The sequence below is a fragment of the Martes martes genome, assembly GCF_963455335.1.
Source record: "Martes martes genome assembly, chromosome: 2".
Taxonomy (NCBI): Eukaryota; Metazoa; Chordata; class Mammalia; order Carnivora; family Mustelidae; genus Martes; species Martes martes.
Window position 1 is genome coordinate 96,471,388 of NC_137889.1, and position 18,981 is coordinate 96,490,368.

An 18,981-nucleotide genomic window follows, 5' to 3' on the forward strand; every position below is an offset into this window, starting at 1 on the left:
TAAGTAAGCATCCAGTGGCAAGCCTTGCTCAACAGGAGATGAGGAAAGACAATTACTGTAAGTGAAGGGATCTACTATTTCAGGGGATTTAGCCCATCAGCTTTGCAAAGTGGATCACAGAACCCGATACTTATCTTGTCAGATAAGCCCAGAATCTCTCTCCCCAGAGTGATTGCAAGACCATGGTGCAAGGTACAAAAAAGAAGCTTCATACAGGTTTGCAGAATGAAAAGTAAATGGACGGACAGGAAAAACAGCAACCCCACCCACAGAGGCCACCCTCCGTCTGACAGTTCCCAGCCCCAGTGCTCTCTGTCTACCAGAAAGCTGTCCTGAAAACCTGGCCACACCCACCTGTCCAGGCTCAACTTATGGGCCAGCATCCTCCAGTCATGCCCTCTGGTCTGTGGGGCGTCCAGGCTGCTACAGAGCTTCTGCCGGATGGGGGGAGGAATGCTGAAAGCGCCGGGGCCGGTCATGGTGGTGATGGTGCTCGCCGGGTCCAGCAGAGGCAGATCGATGCCAGTGGGTTCCTGTAAGTTCAGGCACAGGGACAACACAGCATTATCTCCAAAGACAAAAGTAAGTTCTGTTGAACCAATCGACATAACGCCTTGCTTTGAGCGATAAGGAGAGAATGAGTGCTATTCTTCTTCCTGGTACGAATGGCTTCTTCCCAGCCGACAGCTGGGACCTGGCTGAGGACACCAGGGACGTTCCGAGCTGACTTTGCACAGCCTTGGATGTATAGGTTTCTGCTGCGGACTGGGCTGGGCGAGGTGGGACCTCTGTGTGATACAGTAACGCCTTTTCTCTCATCCTTTTCAGGATGAAAGAGGAGAGAAGACTCTCCATACTCTTAACGGTTTAGATTTCAAGAGGGGAGAAATGTTCAAAAGGGCAGTTCTTTGAGAATGAACAGATCTGAGATTAGAAGGCAGAGCTTCTAGAAACGGCGTCACCCTGAGGGGAATGCCCAAGTCAATTCCTTCTCTAACCTCTGCAGAAGTAGGGTCGGTTCTGCTTTTGTTGAAGGAAGTGGAACACAGCCCTCCTCCAAATGATATCAAATTAAGACTAATTTTTTTAAAGAAAATGGTGAACACAGTGGATTGCCTTAGGGCCAGCGCTAATGGCATCCTGCAATTGCTGTACACCCTTATTTTTGTTAAATCTAATTTTAGGAGAGAAAACCATAAATTGGCTCTTAAAATAGTTTCAGCTCATAAAACAGCACAAATGTGAAATCTGAATTTCATCTGCAGGAGAAACTCTAATCATTTTCTGATCACTTCTGCTGGTTGGAAAAGCAAAAGCAAATGTTGTCTGGGAACTATTACAGCAATAAAAGAAAATCTACTTAATCTACTTTAAATGTCACCTCTCTCTCTCTCTCTTTTAAAGCAGGTAACTTCTTGGTGTACATAATTAGCACCTGTGGGATAAACTAGCCACATACAGTTTGAGTTATCATGAAGTCTCTGGTCCCATGCAGAGTGCTCCGCTCAGGGGAGGCAGTGCCATCCCTGCCCAGAGCCCCCCAAACCTGGTTGCCCCACGGGGATCACTGTGATCTGTGTCTCAGTGTAGACCGACAGCATGCTCTGGATTCTGGGGCCGACAGCCAAGGCTCACTGCTAAGCAGTGAGGGGTCCATCTAGGGGCTTGGAGGGCACATTAGAACAAAACGAATTCTTTGCTGTGATACACATGGGGGTGTTGGCTGCCATCGTGGTATTTAGCCTTAATACCCCCAAACTGGCAGACTGAGCCTTTGAGGAGTCCATGCGCTCTTTGTGTTAACTCCAGCACATGCCAGTTAAAAGACTGGTATGAATGGGGCACCTGGGTGGCTCAGTGGTTTAGGCCTCTGCCTTCAGCTCAGGTCATGATCTCAGGGTCCTGGGATCGAGCCCCGTGTCTGGCTCTCTGCTCAGCGGGGAGCCTGCTTCCCCCTCTCTCTGCCTGATTCTCTGCCTACTTGTGATCTCTCTCTCTGTGAAATGAATAAATAAAATCTTAAAAAAAATTTATTAAAAGACTGGTATGAATGAAACACATTGGCACGAAATGGAGGTTGGAGTCCCAGAATGGGGATGAGGCATGCAGCTCTTTGCCCACACCTGGCAGAGCTCCTTCCAGGGGACGCCGAGGAGAGAGGGTGTCTGACCTCCAGGGTATAGGGCTTCAATGTAGGGGCCCAGAAGAGTGACATGGGGGCAGGTGGTGGTGTTTTATCAATGGATTTGTGTTGGGGATTTCTGAACCAAAGTGCTTCATCACTTGTATTAGGCAAAAAAAAAAAAAAAAAAAAAAAAAAGTGTAAAGAGTTGGGGTGAAGAAAAATCATGGTATTTCCACAACTTAGTGCCATCACTCATGCTGAGATCCATCCTATGTGGACAATAATGACAGGGCCTAGAAGGAAAGCCACCATATCCCCAGATGTGACCATCCGGTGGTGGCAGTGAAGATCAGGTTGGCACAAGGAGGGATCTGCTTTGTGGAGCTCTGACTTCTGTCCCCAGAAATTCTTCTCGCTGTTGCCCACAGTATTTCCTTACTGTGTACCCGTGGTCTATCCCAGTCTGTCAGACTCACCTTCCCAAAGTGTCATATACTGATGTTTCTCCTTTTCTCTCTCTTATTAAGAAGATTTGAGTGCTCCTTCTACCACATGGAGTCCCCACTTTTAATCACACTGTGTGGTAATTACCTCATTGGCTGGTATGAGGCCTCGGAGCTGAGGCCTATAGAGTGCAGAGCTGTGTCTCACATGGAGTAAGGGCCCTGTCCCCCTGACTTGACAATCCGACCCATCCCTTTCTCTGGTTGCCTGGACATGGCTCAAACTCATCTCAGACTGGACCACTCACTGTTCCCAGAGCCTTTTTTTTTTTTTTTTAAGGCTCTACCTCTGATAATTCTTCTTTCCCTTAATCTCTAACAGGGAAACCCCTCAAAGTCTGGACCAAAGACATGTCCCAGAGCCTCCCCTGAGCAAACTCACCCAAAGCCGCCAACCGGGGACCTCCTGCCTCACTTTTCGGGTGCACGCATTCCACCTGTCTTAGGCATGTTGGCCGTATTTAGGGGATACTTCTTTTGATTCCTTAAATTTCTTGGAGATGAAAGTATTTTTGTCATTCTCAGAGCCCCTGTGATACTCAGCACAGTGGCCTACACACAGAAGCTCTTCAAGTCATATTTGTTGACACAAGAGAAAATAAGTTTCCTAGTACAGAAGGAGTATAAAGCTGCCTCTTGATAGAAGCCCACCCCACAGAGTCCTGTGTTGAGCGTCCTTCCAATTAAATGGGACTAATAATATGGCTGTTCTCACAGTTAAATCCTGAAGTAGAGGCCAGGTAAAGGCAGGCCTGCCTCTCAGAGGATCTGCCACATATTCACTTTGCCATCCTTTTCTTAGTGAGTAAAAACCTTCACCGCTTCATGTGGGCCTTCAAGGCCCGAGTCACTAACCCCCGCTTCTGTGCCTCTTTCTTTCTCTGTTGCTGAAACAAGCCTCCCAGGGCATCATTCCTTGTCTCTCTTATCAGATGGCTGACAACAGGCTTGGAGGTAAAAGGAAAATATACATTTCCATTTCATCTAAAAATTTCAGTTGCTATTAGTTCTTCCTTTCCTTCCAGGTAAGAGTAGAGTTCACTCTCACAGAATGCTTATTACAATAATCGTTTATGATATTGGTACCATCTGTCTCCGATGCCACGATTCCCTCAGTTAAACATATGATTTTTCAACATTAGCCGAACAGCTGCTGTGGGTGACAGCGCACATTTTCAGCACCGTGTGGGAGAAACAACTTTCCACTCCCGTGTCCTGACTCTTCCTCCTGAAGTCACCTCAAAACACTAGATCTTCCTCATGGTTGTTTAAATAGGCTATAGAAAACTGAAGAGTAAGTAGATGGGATAAGTTCAGCAGACAGATGCTACTTTGCACATTTTAAGCATTCTTCTTCATGTACAAAAAGTGTATGGAAAGTGGCTGTAAGGTCCAGCAAATAGTGGGAAATGATAATCGTTACTATTATCTGGGAATCCATTAGTCAAACAAATGGCTAACGCTGCCTCGTGAAGCTCCACCTTTTCCAGGGTTCAAAGTGATGAACTAAAGCAAGGTGTGACCAACCCACTCGGGAAAATAAGCCATCTTCTTTACTCTGGGAACTAATATTGATTCATTTACTTACTGAGATTTATTTCTCATTCCTTTGTTTTTATAGTGGCTGACTGAGGTGTTATTTTATTATTTTGATAGGAAAGGAATCCAAAGTTTAATTTGATGACAGATGCCACAGACTACAGAGGTAGAGTTTCCTCAAGACCTCAGTAATCCTAACAGCACCAACGGGAGCAGCAGTAATGATGAACCCTGGCTGAACATGGGCCATGAGCCGAGTTCTGCTCAGTGCACTAATATTCACACCTTCGTTTCTCACAGAAGTTCATCCTTTATTATTGTACCAGTTTACACATGACGAACCTGAGGCAAGATGGGTGAAGTGATTGCCATATCTGCATGGAACTGTCCATTTGGGTATTTCCTACCATAGGTTTGTGTTTGGCTAACGCTAAGTAGAAGGCCTGACAAGACTTTAAATTTCCCTCGCTTCTCTACGCTGTTTTTTCTCTTGGGTGTTGATGGGTAGCTTCCCCGTTATTACTACCCACCCCCCCGCCCCCCGTGTCCTTCTTAAAAAAAAAAAGAAAGAAAGAAAAGAAAAGTAAAACCTTTCATTATTTACATTCGGGCATGCACTCATGCCCCTGCTTCTACTCTTTGAGATATTTTCAATTCTTAAACTCCACCTCTGTGAGACTAAAGGCTTTGTCTCTTGTTAAGGCAACTCTGGCCAAAGCAATCAGTGAGGAACAATTGGCCGACTCTTGACATCCCACGGTCTCTGTCAAGCACAGCCTGGTCTCCCTGGGGGGCAACAGGTCCTTCCTGACTAGAGAGGCCAAGGGCCATGGCTTTATAAATGACTGCTGGTGAGTGCCTTGAGTGGTGGGTGGCTGGGGGGAGGGTGCAGCGCATTCCTGGCACGTCAGCTCATTCTTGGAAGAGAGCACTTTGGAACTGCAACCCCAGCCCACCTGCCAGCTAGCCCTGTGACCCTAGGAAGGAGGCCCGTGCAGGAGAAAGACACCACAAATGGCGTCTTTTCTCTGTTTGGTTACGGTTTGTCAGTCACAATGTACCCCTACTTGGAGCTTTTGATGAGGATCCGGGGCTCAGGGCTCTCCAGAATCAATTGTTCAGAGCTGAGCCTTGTTCCTCAACATCAGTACCCAGCCCCACACCTCTCCCCTCTGTGGGCCGCATGCACCCGCATTCAAATGCTAACCACAGTGGTGGAACTCAGTGACCCAGAAGTAAAAGCAGCAGAGTGCCCCATAATCCCCAAAGTCATCTGACTCCAGTCATTTCTTGCCCCTCCCTCAGAGAAACGTGCTTGTCTGTCACACGTGCGGCCAAAGGCCTCTCGCAGGTCTGAGGGTTGGCCTCTCAGACTGCCACCGAGTTGCAAAAGAAATCATCTCTCCTTTACGTTGGCACAAGGCTGAAAGTCCTTAAATGGTGATCACGCTTTGCAAAAAGCGGCCCTTGCCCAGCAATGGCCGTCTCGGGGGCCTGGGGGGCGGGCGGGGGCCGCTGAACAGCTCCCTTTCACTTGAGGCCCCGCGCCTCATCCAGCTTTTCATCACGCAGCAAACGTTCACACTGAACTGAAGGCAAGCATCAAAGGAGCAGACGTCCTCGCCCCCCTCCAAAATTCCGCAGCCTTTGTTGTCACTGGAGCTGGGTGGTTATTGAACTTTGCAGACCTGCTGGGCCTGGAAAGTGAAAACACCCTCCGGAGCCAGCAGGGGTGGTGCTGTGTGCCTGGGAGATAGGGCCTGCTCCTCCGAGGGCCTGGCGGTTGCCATGGTGCCCTGACACCGAGATCATGCCTTATGAATGTCACCGGGGTCTGTGACTAAAGTTGTTTATGAGTCAAAAGTCTCATGGAACTACAGCAGGAAACGGTGGCCACGGCTCTCGGCAGGCTGTGGGAAAGAGGGATGGAACGTCCTGGAGCCTGACATGTTTTCCCCCTGCTTGGTTTGCCAAGGAAGACAGTCTTTAAATACAACGTGGAGCGCGAGACACACCGCGCAGAGTGACATTTCATTCGTCACTGTGCATGAGACAGTGAGGGAGAAGGAGTCTTTTAAATCATCGCCTGTCCCCCTGTAGTTGTAAAATATGACAGTCCTGCTCTTTGTGGTTTAGTCAGGGGCTCGGAGCTTGGCTCTGCGAGGCCCTGGGAAATGCTGCCTTCTGACCATTTGGCTTACACTTTCTCCTTTGTTCCTCCAGCGTGGAGGGTTCCTACTGTTCGAAAGGAGGATGGGGAGAACACGGCGCACCCAGGGAGCCTTCAGGAAAAGTGGCTCCATGCGCACGCCACCTCCATTCTACCCTATCCTTGAAATTCTAACTAAAAAATTAGAACCTGATCCTTACATTCATGTCCTTATTTTTTGAGAAGGATTTCCTGTCCTTTTCTTGTATATATCTAGCTCTGTGTGTTCATTAAAAATATTATTGTATTAATAAATAGGACCTATACAATACGTTTCAGGGCTCTCCACATGGCCCCTGTTGAGACACCTTCACCCTCCGCGCCTCTCTTTCCTTCCCCCGGTCATTGTCTCCCCTGACCTCTGAGGCAGACAAGAGCTTCTTACCTCTGACACGGTGCAGTTGAGCTGGAAGATCTGCCCTTCTCCTTCTACCTGCCGCACGCAGAGTTTGCAGACCAGCTCCACTGTGTTCAGGCTAAATCTTTCCAGGGTGAATGTGCAGTGGAGGTTTCTTTGAGACCCACTCCAGATATGATAAAAAGGAATTTCCTAAAGGATATAACCAAGTTAACTACCGATGAGCGACTAACACTGAAAACAACTCTCAGACACTGCCTGCCAGGTACTTTTCTCAGAAGTACATGTTACCTTATTTAATCCTCGCGACAGGCCCATGCCTAAGGACATCCCAACTCACTTTTCGGATGAAAAATAACGAGGTCCAGAGACGTTAAACACCACCCTCCCCCAATCCCACAGCTCCTAAGTGGCAGAGCTATGAACCCAGGGGAGTTGGACTCCAGAATCCATATTCCTAACCAGTCTGCCACTGCTTCGTCATTTACAAAAGAAGCCATTGTAAGTGGTTTTTCAAAAGTTTAGCGAATTCCCAAAATAAAACCTACACACTCCAGTCATTGCTCATTAAAAGGAATCCCTGCCGTGGTATTCTGGAGAAAAGCAAAGAAAGTCTAAAGAGTAAAGCACTGATCCAGTTCCCTTTCATGCCTGTGCACTCCCTCCGCACAGGACAGGGGAAAACCAAAACTCACTGCAAGCAGAACACTGCGGGCCCGGGGAGCTGCCGCAGAAAATCCTTGGCCTAAAAAGGACCAAGCCGCTAAAAGACAGAAATTTTCTGAAAGTCTGGACCACGTTCAGAGCCCATCCTAGAATCTTGCTTCCATAAAGGAAAGAAAAGGGTGATACATTTAAAAAATAATAATAATAATAATAAAGTGAGGAGAATATGGTGGTTAAGAATGGAGGCTCTGGAAACCAATTCAGTATAAATTAGAACACGCTCCTTTTGCTTACTTGGTGTTGTGGGGTAAGTAAACTTTCCCACGCCTCAGTTTCCTTATCTGTGAAAAAGTAAGCGAAAGAGTACCTAATCATAGACCTGCTGGGGTTAAATGGGGTAAATCAAAGTGCACGGGTGTCTGGCAGATGGTAAGCATTCAGGCAGGCTTGGCTTGAACTACTGTCAGATTATCATTATTATTAAAATAGTATTTTCTGTTATGATTGCACAAAGGATATTGCTCACAAAAGGGAAAGATTTATGGGGCTTTAAGGCAGTTGCAAAGAAGGGTGAGAAGAAAGCAAAGGGAGAGATCTAATGAGAAAGTCAAAAGCCAGATGCCACTACCGAGTGCTGAGTTACACAGAAGAGGCTGGTAGACAGCCCGATGAGAGCTTCGGAGTGTTAGCAAGCTAGCAGATTTGTTTCCCACGACTTAGGGGTAAGTACTAGCCCTACAAGACTAAGAATGAGCTGGAAATCTTCCCTTCACTCTTAATATGTTCACTGACTTCTACTAGAAAGTCAGTCAGTGGAGTTGCGGCCTTGGGGTGTGGGACTGGAGCCACATGTGTGTAGACACGGACTCGCAGCTTATCCGAGTGCGTCTGCGTCTCCTGAGATTGGGTATGAGGCTAGAGATCCCGTCGCACGGCCTCCTGGGAGCTCAGGCTCAGAGAAGCTGGGGGGCTGGTGACAATCCCTGGAGAGGCCTCTGCTTTTCCCATGTGTCCATGCAGTGAGACTTTGGACCAGTATTTTTATGCTGCTATCTAATAAAATCCTGATCAGATTTATTTTTAGGTGCTATTTCAATTTCCAAATTGGTATTACTTCCAAGTTTTCAAGGTAAAGGTATTTTCTTAACAAGGCTGAGGTCTAATTTGTGTCACAGCATGGAGGGAATAACACTGTTCTTCCCTTTTTCCTTAGGAATGCATTTTTTTGAGGTTCTTTTTTAATCAATTCAATGTTAGCATTTATTCTGAAAATGAAATGAAATGATGGACTTGGAAGTCCTTTTACTAAAAATAAAACAATGAGAGTACAATTATTTGAAGGAGAATTAAGAAAAATTCTTTCAAATATTCTGAAGTATTTTTCAGAAATCCTAAATAACTCGATACTATTTTGGAGAAACAAGTACTGATACAGAATTAATTTCAAGGAAAGGAATTCTCATGTTTAAATAATTTTAGACCTCTTTCTTGGAGCTGTCTCCGATTCTTTGGTTCAGCTCGGGAACCTTACCTGGTATTTCGCCAGCAATTTACTTTTCCAGAGCGAATGGGTGATATCGTGAATCGACAGGCGCAGGTTGTGGGTACTGCCCTTAAAATGAAGAGCCTTAGGTTCTTCTAGGAGCTGTCCTCCCATCTGTCTCTCAAGCTGCAGTACTTCCTACAATGACATGCCCAAAGTCAAAAGCAAATCTCTGAATCGTGTGACTTCTGCTGGCTGGCTCTCTCAACAAATGAGTATGTTCCTCACCGCGCCTCCCCCACTCGACAACTAACTCGCGCACACTCCCACTTCTGGAGCCTGGAGACCCTCCAACTGATGCCCCTGCCAGCTTGTGTGTGACTCAGTCCTCCTGACCATCAACTCTCTCTCAGCTACCTGCATCATATGTTGTGAGGCAAATTCAGTACAGTCTGCATTTCCCGATGGACAAGTGGAAGATTTAATCAAATCCTGGAAAATAACAATCAGAACCCCAAATGGGAAGAATTCCAAATGAAAGAAAAATCAGGCAGAAATATAAATAAGCAGTAAAATAAGTAGATTTTCAATGAACTTTTGGGGAAAAGGGCAAATCACTAGAAAACAAATCCATGTCTTGGACTTGGCAAAACCAGCCAACAAGTAAAGACTTGGAATGAATTTGGCACTTTTCTTTTTCCTTTCAATTTTTTTTTTTGTAGTTTCTTTACCTACAGAAATAATATTTTTGCCTAAGAATTATCTGTTGCACAATTCCCAATTATCAAAAACTAAAATAAAATATACTCACTATCTGTCCTATTAGAGGAAAATATACTAATACAGATTAGGAAGTTCTGGTAGCACCAAATACTGAACTAGACAGTCACTCAGATTAAATTTGGAAAAGAATACCTCATTTCTCAAGAACTGTGGCTGATCAAAAAATTTGCTATATAACTTTACTTAAACTATAAAGATGTAACATGAAGACAAATTCTAAATAGACTTTCATTCCTCAAACAAGCTAATGGGAGTTAACGAAGCATTTCAAAGTACAGCTGCAATTACCCAAATAGCAGCAAAGCATAAGTTATCAATGAACAAAATATGCTGAGTCTCCTTTGTCATCAGAACCATCCCTGCGCACTCTGCTCTTGTGCTCTGAAAGTTTCAGTGACACACATGTGTAGGCAATTTGTGACCTTTCTTTCCTTTTTAAGGGTTCAGGAAAATAATGGATTTTAAAAAAATATAAAAATATAAAAGGAAAAAAATCTTCTTTCTTGGGGACATTTCCAGCTGGAAGCAGGGGCTTCCATAATGCAGCGCCCATTCAGGTCATCAGGTCATTCCACAAGCACGTGTTGGGCATCTACCAGAGTACCGAATGCAGATGGATCACAGCAGAGAATTTTGAGTGTGGGGACCAGATTGGCTTTTACCCAGAAATACATCCACTCTGCATTTGTTGAATGAATTCTAACGCACACACATGTAGCCCAGTAAGTGCAGAGCTTACCAACATCATTGATTAGATGTAAACAGCTCATTTCTAGCTGCTTCTTAGTGGTTCTTAGCATCCATCATCTTTGAGTCAGGCCACTATTCTGAACAATGCAAGCTGCTGAAAGGTCTTATAAGGTGTAGGGAATATTAGGGTAATGTGGAATATGGTCTCAGGCATGGATTCCTCTAATTAGTGTTTAATGGAAGCGATGAGGCAACAGCACATTGATGGAGAGACGGGCATGGCCCAGCTGCTTCAGAATATTTACACCGAGAGGATTCAACCTTGCTGGCTGATGAGTAGCTATTACTTGTGACAGGAGTCTGAGCAGTCAGCCGACTCCCAGCCAGCCAGTCGGCCACCAGGACACATATGTTGTGCCCTGGCTCTCTGTGCCTACAGCTCAGCAGGCTCTGAGGGTCCCCAATAAGCCATACACGTCTACCCAACCCAGAGTCACACATGTTCCTCATGGAACACTTCACACTCCATTCCTCGACAAGGATCTGGCCATGTGGAAATGAAGATGAATAAGAAAAGCGAGGGTTAATTGCAGTTTCTTCTGCTTCAGCAGCAAGGCATAATGAGCTTATGTTGATCATGTTTGGTGTCTAGTTAGCATAATAGAGAAAGCTGATGTTCCCAGTGAACCTGGCACCTGACAAATTCTAAAGCTAAAATGATGTTTGTTTATAAGCCATTAGAAGAAAAGAAACATAATTAGAAATCTTTGAGATTACAGTCATGCCAATCAATCAGTTCTAGCTTCTTTCCAGTACACCCTAATTACCTCATCAAGACGTCTAAAGAGCAATCGATAGTAATTATCTGATTACTATAGATCTTCATTATGTCCAAATTATCTCCCTGGGATGTCTAAAAGAAGATGCATTGTATTCTGGGAGGAAATTGTACCCAACAATGTATAATCCACACCCCATTCCTACAATCAACATAGATTGCTGGAGGATATGGAGAACATCATCAGTTTTCTTGGCAGGGAGGACTACTGAAAAAAACCTAAATTGCCTATCGGCCATGACCTTGAAGTCAAGAAATCTAATTTCACATTTGAATGAGGAGTCTGGGTGGGAGTCAGCCCAAGAATAGGACTCAGTCCTTGGTTTCTTCGGCATTCACCTCAAAAGGCATAATTAAGAGTTCTCACTAATGGGGAAAGATGGCGTTGGCTTGAGCCTTTTTTGAAAGTACCAAGTAAAATGCCATTTTATTTTATTTTATACTGTTTTATTTTATTTTAAAGATTTACTTATTTGTTTTAGAGAAAGAGAGTGGGGGTGGGGAGGGGCAGAGGGAGAGAGAATCCCAAGTAGACTCCCTGCTGATCATGGAGCCAGACAACGGGCTTGATCTCATAACCCCGAGATCATGACTTGAGCCAAAATCAAGAGTTGGAAGCTCAACTGACTGAGCCACCCAGGCACCACAGTAAGATCTCATTTGTTTTAAAGATAATGGAGCTAGAGAACACATCTCCATAGTCTTAAGCTCTCTGTTTTTCCATCAACCAGGAATGACACAAAGTGGCTGCACAGAGCTGGGAGAACCTAACTTTTTTGTCCCCTTTGATTAGACACGAACCCTGGTGAAAAACTGCCCATTGGTATGTACCCATGCTTATAGCAGAGGTCCCTCTCCAAACATATCTGACTGCATATGCCTATCAGTCAAAAAATTGAGCATGCATTTTATGCTTCTTTATAAATGATATAGCAACATGTCAGTAAATTACTGTATTACATTATAAAATACACATAAGGTTAAAAGGATGAGCCAAGATGAATAAACATGAAAGTATTATTATCTTTTTGGCCCCCAAAGTTCATTGGGCCTGGGGTGTGTGAGGCCATTTTCGAGACACTGACTTGGGCAGATGTCTTTTCACTGCTAGCTCTGGGAGGAATCAGCCCTAGAATAAGTGATTCAGTAAGAAGAATCCCTACCAAACTTAAATTTAATGATCTTCCTGAGAAGTGGCAACAGATCTCACACTCAGGGTGTTTGACTTTAAGGAAACATAACAAAATAAAGGAGGAGACCATAGCCAAACCACAAATTAAAAATATTAAAGTGAATTAAAGATATTGTAAGTGATAAATAAAACACCTCCTTGGAAACTACAACCCATCTAAAACTACACAAGTCAGAGATGACTTGACACATACAGCAAATCCACATACAGGTTTGAGCTTCATGTGTTCTCTTACACACCAGGTTTTTCCAACAAGGATAGGACACGACTGCAAATGTATTTGCTCTTCCTTATGATTTTCTTAATAGCCTTTTCTTTTCTCTAGCTTACTTTATGGTAAGAACACTGTGCAAAATACATACAACATACAACATGTGTTAATTGGCTATTTATGTCATTGGTAAGGTTTTCAGTCCACAGGAGGCTATTAGTAGTCAAGTTTTGGGGAAGTCAAAAGTTATATGCAGATTTTCAACTGCCTGGGGGTTCAGTGCCTATAACTCCCACAGTGTTCAAGGGGCAACTATATAAATCTTACATCAGAAGAAAGAAGAAGCAAGCCCACTTGACACACTAGTCAGGCTTGTGTCCTGTATTGTTACATTTTTCACTGTCATAATCTCAGACATGTTATAACAGACCCCACTTAAAAATATGCTGTAACTTATATTTCAAAAGGCTTGATTTTCTGAATTCCTTCAGCATGAAATCATTTTATTATACATATGATACACAGAAGGAAAAGGACATAAAAATAACAAACGTATGAATCAATAGGATATAGCTTTACAGTTAAATACTTTCGTCTCCTTAATCTTCCTGAGAGCATTCATTCAACATCAGTAAAAAGCACATGGCCTGCTGGAAACCGTGTCAGGCTCTGGGGTACGAGCCCCCAACCCTGCCTCATACCCCTCAGGGAGGGGAGATCGCCATGTAAACATGTGACCCCAACATTGTGCTCAGCCCCAAGACAGCTTCCAGACAGCTGCTTTTGGATCACACAGTTAGGAAATATTATGCACTTTATGAGAGAATAAGAACAAAATTTATTTAAGTCAAAGGATTTAGTTAGACTTCAGAAAAATGTAGTGATCTTGGAAAGAAATGCCATCATAGGAATTAGGATCATCTAGGCTCGTTGTTCTCAGAAATATAAATGTTACCTTCCTTTGCAAAGGTTGTCCTCCCTCTTGGCAGGTTTCCCATCTCAGGGTCCTGTTTGGTTCTGGGTGACTCTACCTGCTGCTTTGATGAGCTTGCTCTGTTTCTGTGAGAAGGGGTCACTTCCTGACTTCCTTTGTCACATTGGTCTTCACCCCTGTAACTTAACCTTGAGAAGACTCTCTCAGGAGTCAGTTATTGGCAGAGGTGGGAACACATGCCAGTCCCCAGTCACAGAGTCACCAGGAGCAGGCCCCTGTGTGTGTGTCTCATACCAGGACCCGAGCAATCCTGCAGGATGGCTGCTTCCCCAGCCCAGTGGCTGCCCAGTGCAGGCTCTTCAGTGGCCCTGAGTGAGGGCTGTATTGATTCAGGGGGCCTGTGAGGGATCGCTTGAAAGGCAGGGACAAGGGATTCCACAGTAGAAACAAGCGGCTTTCACAATAACCAATTAAACCAAGACATTATCCATGCCAAGCCATTAGCCTGGGCCACTTAAGAGCCACAATAAATCTGAGCTGTTTTAAAGGCTTGTGTGAATGTACAGAGGGAGCACCACTGGCCAGTACCCAGATCTCTCCCAGGCTCTTAGCCCAGAGGATCAGTTCTCATGAAGGCAGCACAGGACAAGGCGAGTGGCAGGAGCCTCACAGCTCCCACACTCTGGTCTTCCTAACCCCAGGGTTTTTTCATGCTGCCTTACTTCGGGGGTTAGACCATCTTCAGGGCTGCTGGAGTGCCAGTCTCCCAGCTAGTACACGGAAGAGCCCCCGGAGCAACACAGCTGCTGGTGGAGATGCTCATGGCGCAGGTTTCAGAATGCAAGAAGTCTGCCTGAGGGGAGCCTGTGCCAGGGAGTACGTGAAGCGCTGGGGCCCTGGCCTGTTCTCCACGCTCTACGCTCACCCTCCTTCTGCTCAAGAACCTGCCTCCTCTCTTCCCTCTCTTCTCTGAACCATACAGCTTCTTTGGTTGCAGGCACTTGTTTTAGCTTCCAGCTCCTCAAGGAGCGCTCATTCCATTCGGGGGTTACTGGCTTTTAGCCTTCTCCCCCTCAAGCCCCTTCATCTTCCTCACCGCCCTCCTAGCAATTCTTTCCTGTCCTTATGAGAATCTTATCAGTTAGAGAAGGGAGGAAACAAATGATTAAACTCGAATCTCATATAATGCATTAAGATTTCTTCTGGAAGAGAAGGCTGGAAGGAGGTTAAATCAAGGCTTTGTTTTACATTGTCTGGCTTTGTTCTCTGCATCGTGTGGATGTGATTTGTCTGTTCACTCTTTATTCCTGACAGAAACACACAGCCCCAGTTCGGCCGACCCTATTGAGTGCTGCCAAGGAGCCTGGGGCCAGCACTGGGAACCTAAGCTTTGTGATCCAGAGTTTTTCAGCCTGGGGACAGCTGGACGGAGAGGGACCCACACTCCACGCTCTGTCCCTGGCACTGGACCAGATACTGGAGACCGAATTGCACAGTTCACACCCTGAGCCCCACCTTTACCATGCTTCTCCCACATGGGCCAGGGGTCTCAAGAGCCCAAACCAGGCGACATTCAGCCTGCCACACATGCTTCAAAAGACCAGCCCTCAAGTGTTGTGCTGGCTTAGTTTAAAAGAAATCGCATCTTCATTCCGTCTTTATGGAACCTGCCTTACTCCTGTTCATTCTTTAATTCTATGCTGAGACCTGCCCTTGTCACTGGGGATGAGAAATTTCTCTTTTTGCTGCCAAGGCTCTCTGTGGCTCTCACAGCTGTGGGTCTGCATGCTTCCCAAACAGAGGCCACAGAGAGCGGCTGTCCTTCTCTGCTGGTCCCTGCCAACTCTTCAGCCAAACTACTCTCCGTTCTCGCCGGCTGACTCCCCTCCTCTGGCCACAGGGCCCGGAGGCCAGCCCTCGGCCACCTCTGCCACCTGCTTGGGTCACCACCACTAGCTCTGCTACCTCTTCTTCCCGTGCTCACACCAGGGTGCTGTGCTCTCCTCGCTGAGTGTGTCTGCCGTGCTCCATCCCTCATGATAACAAGGCTGGACTCTGGGGACTGTGGGCAAACATTCCCCACCGAGTCACCTGGTTTCCAGGGCTCTGCCTGCTGCTCCCGCAGCTGCCGCCGCCACCGATGCTCAGTCTGAGCTGCCATGTCTGGCTTGCCTGGTCAGGGTGCTTTGTGACGTTTAAAACAAAATGGCAAAGGGGGGGGGCACTCAAGGAAGCGGCGGTGTCACCTGTCCACCTCTGAGCATAGTTCTGAAGAAAAGATGATCTCTCACATCTCTGGAATTAGGAATAGGGCTTTTGAGGTTGTTCTAGAACCTCTGAAGCCATCTTGTATTATTTTTCACCACTGAACTTGCCATTTTTAAATTTCTACATTAGTTTCTAATTTTGCCATAAGAAATTACTGTAGGCTTCATGACTTTAAACAACTCACATTTATTACCTTACAGTTGTATAGATCAAAAGTCTGATCCCGGTCCCACTGAGCTAAAGTCAAGGTGTTGTTAGGGCTGCCTTCCTTTTTGGAAGCTCTAGGGGAGAATTTGCTTTTCTGTCTTTCCCACCTTCCAGAGGTTGACTACATTCTTGGGCTCAGCGTCCCCTTCCTCCATCTTCAAAGTCGGCAATGGTGCATCTCTCTGGTCTCTCTCCCACGGTCATGGCTCCCTGGACTATAGATGAGAGAAGTTCTCCACTTTCACATACCATGTAATTAGATTAGACCCACCCAGAAAATCCAGGATAATCTCTTCATCTCAAGGCCCATACCCTTAATCATATCTGCAAAGTCCCTTTTGCCATGTGAGGTAACATATTTGGAGGTTCTGACCATTGGGTACAGATATTTTTGGGGGCCTCTATACTGCCTACCACAACTTTTATTTTTTTCCTTCTCTCTCAGAAAATAAACTCAACATAGCAGGTCATTTCCAAAATACATGGTAGGGTCAGGGCCAAGACTCATGAGAAGGTAATAAAGATTCAGTTTAAGTTTAGATTCACCAAGAAGATCCCTGTCCCAATACGGCTGACCAAATAGCCTGCCCACAAACCTGAAACTCACCTCACAATTAGATCACAACTAGATTTAGCATCCTCATTGAGCCATTATCTTCAAAATGCCGTTCTATCTAAATGTCTATCTAGGAATAAGGAACATCATCAAGCACTGTTTGTGCTAAGAAATTTAATAATTTTAATCTCCTTGAATCATCTAAGGGTCTCTGATGTAGACCAAAGGACTGTTAGTCAAAGAGGTCAAGTTCAATGACCAGAGCCACAGACCTGAGGAGGGGCAGAACTAATCGCATTAATGAGCCTACTCCAGGTTTCCCTACCACACCACACATACACTCAGCAGAAGGATAAGAGAAATGCATGTGCAATCTTTAACACACTGTTTGGTGTTGTCCAATACTTGTGTTACATGTACAAATGTATTAACTTAATTGCAGAGACCAGCATCCTGAAATTATAAAACACAGGTCAAGCTAGTTTTGAGGCTGTCTGAGGGAACTGAAAGAAAAGAGAAGGCTAATGGGGCCAATTTAAGAGAAGGCCAGCCTTCACAAACCTGGAAGAGGCAGGCTGGAGGTGTTCTGGGTTCTGCGGGGTCACAGCTGCCATGGAAGGGGCGTCAGAAGGACAGTGGGAAGGATTGGCAGCAGGAAGAAGACAAAAGCTTCTCCGGGCTACCTGCGACCTTCTGCAGCTGCCACCCAAGAGACAGTATCGCACAGCTCTCAACGAGACCTCCCACTTCGTCTCATTTTCAGCATTTCTTTCATTTTCTCTTCTTTTCCACATAATATGATCTTTCACGGAATTGCTATACTCTAGACGGCAGCCTGAATTAGGGTACGGGAAAGCTGAAGAAATCCAAAGACGGCTCTTCTCCATGCCAAATGACTACACGAAGAGAGCCAGCTTATGCTAATTTACATATTCAGTTCCTATCATATGTACATTTGTCAGCAATTCAATAAACATCACATGCTGTCCGTAATGTATGCAAATAACTCTTCTTTTAAGTTCTGAATCTCACGGTTTATGATAAATCTATTTATTACAAAAGGAAAATCTCAGAAACTGTACCCTCAGGATAGCGGGACAGAAATGCCTTATTTCCACATAGATGTCTGTTTCTCCCTGGGTGTTTCAAAACTTACTGAAATATAATCTTGTTCTGTGCTAATTTCTGGTCTTTTTATATTAGGATTTAAGTCTTTGCAAATAACGAGAGAACATCATTATTATTATTTTAATCACCTGGAGAGGTGGGAAGCAGAAAAACTGATTTTTAAAGATTTTATTTATTTGAGAGGGAGAGAGAGTAAGAGAGAGAGAGAGTAGAGAGTGTGAACATGGGCAGGGGAGGAGTCGAGAGAGAGAGAGGGAGAAGCACACTCTCTGATGAGCAGGGAGCCCGATGTGGACCTTGATGTGGGGCTCAATTCCAGGACCCCAGGATCATGACCCGAGGTGAAGGCAGATGCTTAACTGACTGAGTCACCCAGGCATCCCCAAAACTCTGATCTTTGATCCAACTTCGTCTTTACAATAGATGGGACCTCTCTGTGTGAGCCAAGAATGGCCTCTGAACTGTTTTTACAATCCCTGCCATTTCTGTCTGTGTGAACTCTCCCTCACTGCTCCCGCTGGTCCTTCGAGCACTTGCATAGGAGAAAAACCCACCCAAAAGGCAGATGAAAGAACCCCCTGTCTCCCAGTAGCCTTGACTTTTATTCTAAAACTCACCTCTGGCATCCTAATTCTCAGCAATTCTTCCCAACTCTTAAACACAGCTTTTAAGTTTCAGGTGACCATTTTTGCCTGCAGGCTTAACAAAACTCAGAGAAAGTGTCCTCAGGACTGCTGAGCTCCAAGAGCTGGGTGCAAAGATGAAAGGACGCACCCGGTTCGCTTGAGGCTGACTGATGGGGTGGTCTCCTTTTTTTTCCCCCCCTCCCTATCCACATGGACATTATAAACTCATATGATAAAAAGTGGGAATTAATATTCTCGATATGTTCACTTCCAGACACTGGGCCACAGGTTTTTCCAGTAGCTCTGCAGACTGTGTAATTCTGAACCTCTGAGAATGAGTGGCCAGCTGGGCTCCCCCTCTGCCCCAGTCCAACCTTCTGAGAGGGTTTCCGCAATTCCGAAGCAGTCCCCAGGACACAGTGGTAACTAAAAGAAAATATCAGGTCTGGGGAGACCCACTTTTGGTCCTGTGCCATTTGCTGCTTGGAGATGGAGGGCTAGAGGAGCTGGATTAAAGCCCAAACAAGGAAGTAGAGTTCCTTTGCATCAAAGCCCAGAATGGCTGAGGAGAGGCTGAAAGAAAAGGTTTGAAGAGTAAAGGTCAGGAGCTAAGGGAGGGTCCCTCGAGTGGGCAGGAGGAGGCAGGTCACTGTGCAGCATGGAGG

The 18,981-nt window shown here is 45.5% G+C and overlaps 1 protein-coding gene across 2 annotated transcripts in view; it reads right to left on the reverse strand.

The window, feature by feature from the left end:
- UNC5C (unc-5 netrin receptor C) overlaps window positions 1–18,981 on the reverse strand; it is a gene marked incomplete at both ends in the record, with an annotated part of 346,897 nt that overhangs the window by 602 nt on the left and 327,314 nt on the right. For both annotated transcript variants that reach the window (XM_080797109.1, XM_080797108.1), the window contains 3 exons: window positions 355–533; window positions 6,762–6,926; window positions 8,932–9,081. In XM_080797109.1, coding sequence (XP_080653235.1) covers window positions 355–533; window positions 6,762–6,926; window positions 8,932–9,081 — 494 coding nt within the window. The remainder of the gene's footprint in view (window positions 1–354; window positions 534–6,761; window positions 6,927–8,931; window positions 9,082–18,981) is intronic.